The sequence below is a fragment of the Otolemur garnettii genome, unplaced genomic scaffold (genome assembly GCF_000181295.1).
Source record: "Otolemur garnettii isolate 467f Iridium unplaced genomic scaffold, OtoGar3 scaffold00002, whole genome shotgun sequence".
Taxonomy (NCBI): domain Eukaryota; kingdom Metazoa; phylum Chordata; class Mammalia; order Primates; family Galagidae; genus Otolemur; species Otolemur garnettii.
Genome location: NW_003852397.1, coordinates 20,216,442 through 20,226,782, shown reverse-complemented (window position 1 = coordinate 20,226,782; position 10,341 = coordinate 20,216,442). Strand labels below are relative to the sequence as shown.

Here is a 10,341-nt window from a genome sequence, read left to right as displayed (position 1 = left end):
TCTATGAACAAGTCAAGCTGTAAAACACCTTCTACAAAGTGCCGTTTACTGCGAGAGAGTGGGTCTGGGAGAGAATTAGAAACAGCTGGAGGCATACACAAGGGTTATGTGACTCCTGTTTTAAAGGCAGTTTAAAAGCTCAGACGAAGAGAGAATGGGAAGAAACGGAAAGTTAGAACAGAACAGATGTTGCTCAGCTGTGACTCCAGCAGTAGACGTGCCCCGGCCTTCCTGGTGACAAGGAAGGACCTTCCTGGCAACTTAATGTGTTTCCTATCTCCTTGCCACTCTGGTCTTACCTGGGCATGACAGAAGAAAGAAGTGTATCTTGATCCTCAATACCCTTGCTTTATAGGAATGTCATGGCCCTTGGACCAATAGCAACTATTCTTGTACAAGTTGGGAAACGTGTCCCAAAGAGATTGGTTTTGTTCACTGAAGTAACATTTTTTGAGCTAGTAATTTGTGTCACTCTACAAACACTTGATGGCACACACCTCCTTCCCTTTGGGAAGGAGATTCTGTCCCTGACATGAGTCTCCCTTCTGCATCCTCTGCTACCACCACCATTTTCTTGTTACCACATCGAGGCTCTGGGGATAAAAGATGGACCAGATACAGTGCCTCTTCCTAAGAATCTGTCTAGTATCACCATCAGGATAAAGCTGCCTGAGAAGTATTTCATGAACTCAGAAATGTATTTCCAAAACCTTAGAGAATTATTCTGTGACTTTGTGGTTTTCCATTTGGCATTTTCTTTTCTTTCTTTTTTTTTTTTTCAGCAAACTTAATTCACTTTATTATTCTTGTATAAAAACCCTATGTTGTAGCCACAGCTGGAGCCTGGGTCCTCTGCACAGAGACTTTGGTGTGGGTCTTCACAAGATGGTCAGTGAGTTCTTGGTAAGGAGACTTGGTGAACGCTATCTCTTTCCAGAGATCAGGAATTAGATAGCTATAGGTCTTGGAAACGGCATCAAAAGTGGTCTTGGCAAAGTTGCCCAGGTTGGCAGTGCAGCCCCTGGCTGAAGTGTAGTAGTCATCGATCCCAGCCATTATTAGCAGCTTCTTAGGCACAGGCGCTGAGACAATGCCAGGTCCTCTAGGAGTAAGGATGAGATGTACCAGCACAGAGCCACAGCAGCCTGTCACCTTGCAAGGAACAGTGTGAGGTTTGCCGATCTTATTCCCCCAGTAGCCTCTCCACACTGGGACAGTAGAGAGCTTGGCCAGGATGATGGCCCCTCGGATGGCAGTGGCTACTTCCTTGGAACACTTAACACCCAGACGGACATGGCCATTGTAGTCCCCAGTGGCAACAAACACCTTGAACCTGGTCCATGGGCTAGGACCGGTCTATTTTGGAGCTGGCATAATCTTCAAAACCTCATCCTTGAGAGATGCCCCCAAGAAAAAAATCAATGATCTTAGATTCCTTAATGGGCAGGGAGAAAAGATAGCTCTCCTCCAGGGATTTGATTTTCATGTCCTTGACCAGGCAGCCCAGCTTGGTGACGGGCATCCACTCTTTGTCCTCAGCCCCAACCCCGACCACGGCCGCGACCCCGGACTCGAATGCTGCTGCAGCAGAAGCCTCCACAGAAACCACCACGGCCTCCCATTCCAGGGCCCCCAGAGCTTCCAGGCCCTCCCACTGCACTGGCATCATCTGCCATTTGGTGTTTTTGTAGGAAAAGAAGTCCATTTGGCATTTTCTACCTTCTAAAGCCAAGTGCCACTTTGAAATGACAGAAACAGTCATTGAAAAGGAAACTTGACCTAATTTATAAACTAAAAAATTATCTTTGCAATTAGGATGAACCAAAGACACAGGTATCCCTTGAGATGTACTTTATACATGCATAAGAATAACATTTCTGCTCTAAATTTCTTTCCAAGATCTAAAATACATAATTCCTTGACAAAATAGTCACCTCTGATTCAATGAATATTTATATGGTACTACCATATTCTGAGATAGCCTCTCTCCAAGTGAAGTGCTATCCCCCGCCATGGAAGACCCTAGTGGTTGCCAGGATGTACACATTTTGATTTTGGAAAGTCCCAGGGTGCAGTGTCAGTACTGGAAATTATATAAACCGTGGTGTTACAAAGTTTAAATCCTGGCACTGAGTCTTAACAGTTACCTGAAGCGAGTTATTCAACCTCTCTGAGCCTATTTCCTCACCTGCGGAAAGCAGATAATGATATTCTGCAGGGTTGTATGGATGCAAATGATTTAGTAGAGCTCCTGGCAAAATGCCTGATACAAATTAGGTGTTTTGTAAAGAAAGCCATTATAACTGCCACGTAAATACTTCTTGTACTCATTCTCTGAAACTCTCTTTCTCACTCCTCCAATGCCCTGCCCTCCCAGTGAGACTGCCCAACTAACTATTCAGTGTTTTAGTAAAATAAAGCGTGGCAGTTTTAGTAGGTGGTTTTTTTATCTAATTATTTTCCTCGTGTCAACTAGCAGCCTTTGTTGTTTGTCCCCCCCCCCCCCCCCCGCCCCTTGTTTTCTTCCATTCTCCATCATTCTTCCACACTTCTGGGCCTGCTTGCTGATGTGGCCTGCCTTTTATGACTCTTAGAAGACAATAAAATTATGCTATTTTTTATGGACATCAAACCAAGAAACCACTAAGTGCTAAATGGCATCTTGGGCCAATTAGTGTTTTGGTTTGCTGGATTTGATGCAAGAAGCTCTAGATATTTCTTTTTTTTTTTTTTGTTATACATAACTTTTAACTTTTCCCCTTGTTTTAATCTTCTGGGCTCAGTGCCCTTCCAGGTGCACAAGATTACTAGAAATAACTAAGATTTACTTCAAAACCTATACGTCTACGCTTTAATAATGAGAAATTCACTAGAAGAACAATAACGGCATTTCCTTTAGTTAGAAGCATAAATATTCCAATTGCTTGGATATTGCATAAATATTCCAAATGCTTGAATATTATCAGCTAGTTGTCTTACTGTAACTTACTCTCCATATGACTTAACTCTGCTACTGTTTTGTAAGAGTATTTCCTTATTTAATGGAAAATGCTACTGCTGAGTACATGTCACTGTTTCATTTCTTTTTCTTTGTCTGGAGGCCTATATCACCAGTTCTCAGATACCTGGTTCACCAGGTAGCAACTAGCGGAGGCAACAAGGTTGTCTGTGAAATTCACCTGGAATTCCTACCCTATTGCTTACGGACCACGCAGGTGAACAGAGTCAAACCGCAGCTTCCATTGCTGGGGATAAAAGTTTAAGTCTATTACAGGTGTCCTCAAACTACATGTTGCCTGCCGAGGACATTTATCTGGCCTGCCAGGTGTTTTGGCCACCGCTGCCTGTCCTGCTTAGCAGTGGACTCGTCCCGGGGCCCACAGTCTGGCCCTCCAACAGTCTGAGGGACAGTGAACCGGCCCCCTGTTTAAAAAGTTTATGACAGCTAAAGATTCTTGTATAATTATGAAAATCTTTAGGAAATGAAGGTGTTCATCTATGGAGAAGATTTAAAGGCACCAGGAAACTGGCATAAGGGATCATTTATTCAGGTAACTGAAAAAAAAATTAATAATGTAAGCTCTGTGTGTGCAGAACTCTCCACTCCGTAACTCAGATGTGGCCAGAAGCAGTTTTAACACAGATATTAGTGCTGATTGGCTTAGAGCCTGGAGGCCAAACTGTCCTTGCTCAGCCGCTCAAGGTGAACTGGAAAGAGAACACACCTTCTCTCTGAAGTCTTCGCCACCACCTTCAGTCACCACAGACCTGGCTTTCTCTGCTGTCGCTGCTCATCTGAGCAGAAAGCCCCCACCCCCAACTTGGCTGTTCGGTTAATTCCTGGGTTTAAGGGATGTGGTATGCACCCTTTGACGCTTTTTTTGCTGCAGTGCAATACTTTGCCACGGGCAAGAAAGTGGCAAAATAGAACAAAGCCCAATCTCTTTCCCTTGAACAAACATTCCTTTTGTAATGTTTCTTGGCTCTCAGACTTAATATCCTACATTTATCTTCTTTGAGCTGAATTGCTCTACTTTAACCTAGTTACATAAATGATCAAAGCCACCCTCTAATTCCACTCATCTTTCCAAAGTCTCTGTCAGGGGCAAGCTTGGGAGCCTTTCTACCTAATTAAAAAGGGAGTGGATTCACCATGTGAAACTTGTTATTTCTCCATTCATTTTAATATAAACATAGCATCGGTTTTCTACTGACTGTAATTCATTGACAAAATAAGGAGAGAAATTTTAAGCATTTTCTTTTTGAACATGTAGGATGTAGTTTATTAATCACAGCACTATTGATATTTTGTGCTGGATAATTCTTTGCTATGGGAGGTTGTCAACAGTAGCCCTGGCCACGGCCCACAAGGTACGGCTCCCCTCCTCTCCTCTCTGACAACCAAAAATATCTCCAAATACTGCCAAATGTCCCCTTGATGCAAAATCACCACAGGTTGAGAACCCCTGATAGATCTCATGTTAACCTTTTTATCTGGGAGGATACAGCAGACAGAAGCAGCACTTCTTTCTTGAATATCTCAAGGGGGGAAATAAAAGAATTTGAATTTTTGTTAGACTTGATCTCTATTCTTAGATCAGCTCCTAAAGTATACTTATGAATATTTCTGGGAAATTTTACTTTAATAGACCTGTTGCTATTTATTCTTTCACCCAATTCTTCTCATAAAGAACAGTTTACAAAATCTATTTCAAACATAGAATCTCATTTAATTTCCTCCCCAGAAGTAGTGGGTACTAATAGCTATTGGGGAGCATCAACTATCATAAAAAGAAAGATTTGGAGGAAGACAGACTGGAGAGCTTCAGTTCTGTTCCCCGGCTATGAACACAGAGGCCAGGTCCTTAGCTTCTGTCACCTGAGTTTCCTCATCTGAAATGGGGGATCACGAACGCCTGGGAGGGAAGTTGGGAGAATTAAACAAGATGAGATGTATAAAACTGTATCAGTGACGGCTTTGGTTATTATCACAGGGAGCCCAGAGCTCTGTGCATTACACTATACTGCAGTAAAGCCGCTTTCTCAGTACCAGTGGGTTTCCCCCGTTCTGGTCACAGACCATTCTGAGGACCTGATAAACAGAGACGTCCTCATGAGCAACACAATTTGATATGTCATTGACTTATTGGAGTAGAAACAGGCTGGCCAATTTCTCTTTTTCAACAAAAAAAGATGAAGGGGGTGGCACCTCCGGCTCAAGGAGTAGGGCACTGGCCCCATATACTGGGGGTGGCAGGTTCAAACCTGGCCCTGGCCAAAACCACACACACACACAAAAAAAAGAAAAGTGAAGAAGGGTAACTGGTACAAAGGGGTTCAAGGTCACCCAATATTATTACTTACTATATTCATTTCCTATTACTGCTGTCACAAATCATCATAAACTTAATGGCTTCACACAGAACAAATTTATTATCTTGCAGTTCTGGAGGTCAAAATGAGCCACATTCAGCTAAAATCAGGGGGCCAGCCCGGCTGTATCCCATTCTGGAGGCTCTAGGGAGAATTTACTTTTCCTGGAGTTTCTAGTTTGCAGAGCCTGCCTGCATTCCTTGGCTTACGATCCCCTTCCATCTTCAGAGCTGGCCATGGCCAGGTGAGTCCTGTCATATCACATCATTTTGGCATTTTCTCTTCTGCTTCCCTCTTCCACCTTTACGAACCTTTGGGTTGATTATACTCAGTTTATTTGGATAATCTTCCTATTGTAACTTCAACTGATTTGCAAACTTATTTCACCTGCTAACATTCTCCACCTGCTAACTGTTATATTGTAATATAACAATATTTATAAATTCTGCAGAGATTAGAACATAGATATCTGTGGGAGGTCATTATTCTAGCTACCACAATCTCTTTCTTCTGGTGTTTTTTGCTGGTATGGTAGGAATAAATCCTGTTACAAGCCCCAGCGAATAATTACAGTTTAGTAAAGCAGGAAGTTGCCTGGATTCATTGTTGGATTACAATATGCCCATATCATCTTAAAATAGGACCCCTCAAAAACTATGTATTCTCAGTTTATAATTTTTTAGCAATTCAACATCTTCCAACTCCTGACAACTCAGGTAGCTGGAGAAATCCTTTATGACTCACAACCCAAAGTTAAGATAACTCATGCGTATTTTGTAAAGAACATTGCAAATACAGGTAGAGATGCCCATGAAGACTAAATCAAGACTGCATGAACTGGGAAGCGCTCAAAGGAAAGAAAGGCACCACTGGGGAAGGGGACACGGCTGTGCAGAAGGAAACGCAGGAAGGTACCACCTACCCCCACCTGACTTGCAGTCCCTTTGCTTCACAGCACCCGTCTCTACAATCTCCCTCATAAAATCCTGCTATAGAGCAATCATCTGCATCTTCCTTATGCTCCTCCAGTAGACCTTACTACTTTGCCTCTAATTCTTCCTTCAGTTAGCACCATTGAGTATGACAAAAATCGCTTCCTGGTCATCATCCTAGCCGTGTTTAAGACAAGCCCCACTGTCCTTGACATTCATCTGTTTTTTAGTCGTATTTATTCTTTTTGTTGAACCATTTTTTTCAACATAACTGTTTTATACCTTCTTTCTCCATAATTCTCCAATAGTTTCTCCTCCATTCCCAAATATTCAGGCTCCCTTTCCCCCTGGTGGCACAGTAAGATTGTACTCTATCAGCCCCCTTTGAAGTTAGATGTATGGCAGCGTTACTTATTTGGCCAATGATAATGCAAGGGAAAGGTCAATGTATATTACTTTCAGGGATAGGCTATAAGAGCCAGGGTGCCAAACAGGCTACTTAGCTCCCTGAATGAAGTTAGGGTAGCATCCCTTAGCTGACCTGTACAAGAGACACTTAGCACAAGAGAGAAAGAAACCTGTGATGTGCTAAGATTCAGGGGATAAAAATGTTGCTTGTCACTATAACACATTCTGGCCTGCATTCTGCTTCCTATTTTGGTGAGAAAATAGAAGCAACCAGAAGAGAAGTTGTAGAACCTCCCATGAGCACATCTTCCATTGATTACTCACCATACACTCTGCTTTCCTCCAGCACCATGGATAAATTCTCCATGCTTCTACTGTACTTTTTAAGCAGGAGGCCAGTTCACTGTCCCTCAGACCATTGGAGGGCCAGACTGCCGGCCCTGGGACGAGTCGGCTGCTAAGGACAGGCAGCAGTGGCAAAAACACCTGGTGGGCCGGATAAATGTCCTAGGTGGGCTGCATGTGGCCTGTAGGCCATAGTTTGAGGACGCCAATCTACTCAAAGCCAGTCTTTCATGTTTATACTAGATTGGATCTGCGTTCCCTAACTAAAGCTGACATTCAAGTATTTTCCTTCTCTTTCATAGAATCAATTTTTCCCTGTCTATTAGATAACTTTCATCAGTAAGCAAGCATACTATAATATCTCCTATCTTTTAAAAATAATCTCTTCTCTAGTGGCCGCCATCCCTACCTCATTTGGAATGAGTTGCAATACACATTCCCATTCCTTTCCAAATTTTCTCACTAGGGTTCTGCTCACCCCACGACACTGAAACATACTGTTGTCAAGATCACCGATGACATGGAAGATACTGAGTCTAGTTGTGCCTTGATCCTCATCTGATATAATATTGACTTGGTTGACCAGATTCTTTCCTTCCTGAAATATTTTCTTCATTGGGCTGCCAGGACATAATGTCTCTTAACCCTCTTCCCTACCTCACTGGCTGCTTCTTCTTGATCTCCCAGATTCTGAATGTTGGGGTGTAGCCCTTGGATATCTTCCCTTCTTTGTCCACACTTCCTCACCAGGTGATCTCGACCAGTTTTGTGGTTTTATTATATAGCATGACATACTCTAATGATGCAATTTTTTTAACCTCAGTGCTTATGTTTCCTTTGACCTCCAGATGTTTATTTCCACTAACATCCTAGTAAGTATCTCAAGTTGAGCCTATTCTAAACAACACTTCTGATTCCTATTTCCCACAACCCAGTCTTGCAGTTTTCTCCAGCTAAGTAAATAGCAATTCCATTCTTCTGGTTGGTCAGTCCAAAAATTGTAGAGTCATCCTTCGCTCCTGAGTTCTCTTATACCTATGTCTAATCTGTCACAAATCCTATTAATTCTTCCTTCAAATTATATACAACCTTCAACAATATCTCACTATCTGTACTGCCACCAGCCTCAACCAAACCAAAATCATCTCTCAAAAGAATTATTTCAATAGTTATAACTGCGCTTCCTATTCCTTTCTGTCCCATGTCATCTATCCTCAAAGTAGCAGACAAAATGATCTGTTTAAAAAGTAAATTAGAAGCAGGACCTTCTTTTGCTCAAAGCCTTCAGGTTCCCATCTCATACTACTGTTGTAGTTCCAAGCAGTAAGTTCTCCCTGTGCCAGTGGCCAAGTTAACCTCCCAAACTACTACAAGGTAGCTGATATACTTCTGAAGAAACCGAGGCTTATGGGTTATCACATAACCAGCAAGAAAGTGGTGGAGTTGGGTTTGGGACCCAGAGGAGTCCAGAGCCTGTGGCCCTTCACCTCCATTCTCTGCTGTCATCGCTTGGTCTACACAGATATAAGCTGCTTGTACTTCATCTGTGCTATACTGGTTGCTCAGAAAGTTGCATATTTCTTCCTCCACACCCATACCCAGTGTTTACGCCAAAGGACATCAATCACGGTGTCTCTTTATGAAGAATCTTAGGGGGAATATCAGGGATTTCAGATATCTCGAATAAGTTTTTTTTTTTTTTTTAACATACTCCACTTCCAAAAAGGCTCAGAAACAGACATATTTTATTCTCTGAAGAGTCACTTAGGTGTGCACGTTGACTGTGATGTTTTCCAACACAGGCAGTTCTAAAGGTAACTCTAAAGGTAACGTGGGAGGCTCCAACAATGCAATCTATAAGCAGGAAATGTGTAAAGAACACATAATAAAAACACAAATAAAGACAGTCAACTCATGGGAACTCAGTACTGCAAGACAAACAGTCTGGTGAGTGTCGGTATCAGAAATGTGTATCTCTGCAAGTATTTATCTTGGTGGTGGAGTTCCAAAAGTGCTTACTTGTGTCTTTGCAGCTGACCCTACCATACTGGGCTTTCCCAGTAGATGCTGACTGCCTTAGAAAGCGTTCCACGGAGTGTGTTCTGTAGTCTTCTGTAGCAGCTTCTTGGTCTGATGAATATGCCAAACAGTGCAGGGGAAATGTTCTAGCATAGTTCCTGGTGTAGTATTCTGGCCCTGATTGGATGGACTGTGAGACTGTAAGCAACTCCAACAGCTAGGACCAACCTTGTCTAGTTCATCATCGTATCACCAGCATTTAGTACCAGGTATCAAACAAGTATTTGTGCTAGGAATGAAAAAATTCTAATTTCTTTTCATTTCTAACCCTCTCCACCACTTTCTCTCCTTGAGTTTCTCAGTCTGCTTGTCTACTTTGTTTAAAAATTGGTAGCACTGGCTTTTGATGGAATCAAGACAGATGGCTGGGACAGCCCCTGACCATCTTTTTGAGGGTTGGGGAAGTGTGTTTTCACCAGGGACTGTTCTTCCTCCCTCGCCCATGTAGGGCTCCTTCCAAAGTCTCCCAACACTTCTGCCACTCCCAATTAATTTTTCCCCTCCAAAGTACTTTTCCTCTGTAAAAACGGTATAGATTTCCCATTCTGAAGTAAGTCCTATTTCTTCCCCCAATTAATTGAGTTTCCCTAAGATTTTGCGGCAATGTCACCCAGCCCTCCTCCTCCAAACGCAGGCTGCCCCTCTGCCTCTCCCACAGGAAGTGCAATCCATTTAAAAGTTTGAGGGAGTCAGGTGAGTGGAGTTTATTTAGCTAACAATTACTGAGCGCCTAGTATGTCCCTAGCATTGTGTCTGCCTCGGATGGTGAAATGCCCAACTGGCAGCCACCAAGGCAGGGCAGGCAGAACACAGGACTAGTCACTAGGGAAAACCAGGGAGGAGAAGGGGGAGCGAGAGGAAAGAGACTGGGGGATGAGAGGAGAAAGGGAAGAAAAAGGAAGAGAGTGGCTCAGGGCCGGGAGGGGCGGGGCGGGGCAGGGCGGAGGGGGAGGGGCTCCGCCGCGCCGCCTGCTCCGCCCACCCGGATCCGGGTCCTTATGGCCATGGCCTCGGCCTCATCGGGTCGCGGGGTCGGGTCACTGCTCCAGTTCTTGCGATTGGTGGGGCAGCTGAAGGTGAGCGGGAGCCAGGCCGGGAGCGGCGGCCGCGGGGCTCAAGTTCCCCTCTGGCCCGCTGCCTGCCGCCTCCCTCCGCCCTCCCCGCCCCCCTGGACGTGGGGAGGCCGCGCAGTAGGTCTGCGGCG

The 10,341-nt window shown here is 43.8% G+C and overlaps 1 protein-coding gene and 1 pseudogene across 2 annotated transcripts in view; one reads left to right on the top strand and one right to left on the bottom strand.

Moving 5' to 3' along the window:
* Positions 1-786: 786 nt before the first annotated feature.
* Positions 787-1,676, bottom strand: LOC100945508 (annotated as a pseudogene). The gene has a single exon (XR_152747.2). The product of XR_152747.2 is annotated as a 40S ribosomal protein S2 pseudogene (transcript).
* Positions 1,677-10,112: 8,436 nt separating this feature from the next.
* The window catches only part of HDDC2 (HD domain containing 2), a 21,096-nt gene continuing 20,867 nt past the window's right edge, over positions 10,113-10,341 (top strand). The window contains exon 1 of the mRNA XM_012806209.1: positions 10,113-10,213. Within this exon, the coding sequence (XP_012661663.1) occupies positions 10,136-10,213 (78 nt within the window). The 5' untranslated portion in view covers positions 10,113-10,135. The remainder of the gene's footprint in view (positions 10,214-10,341) is intronic.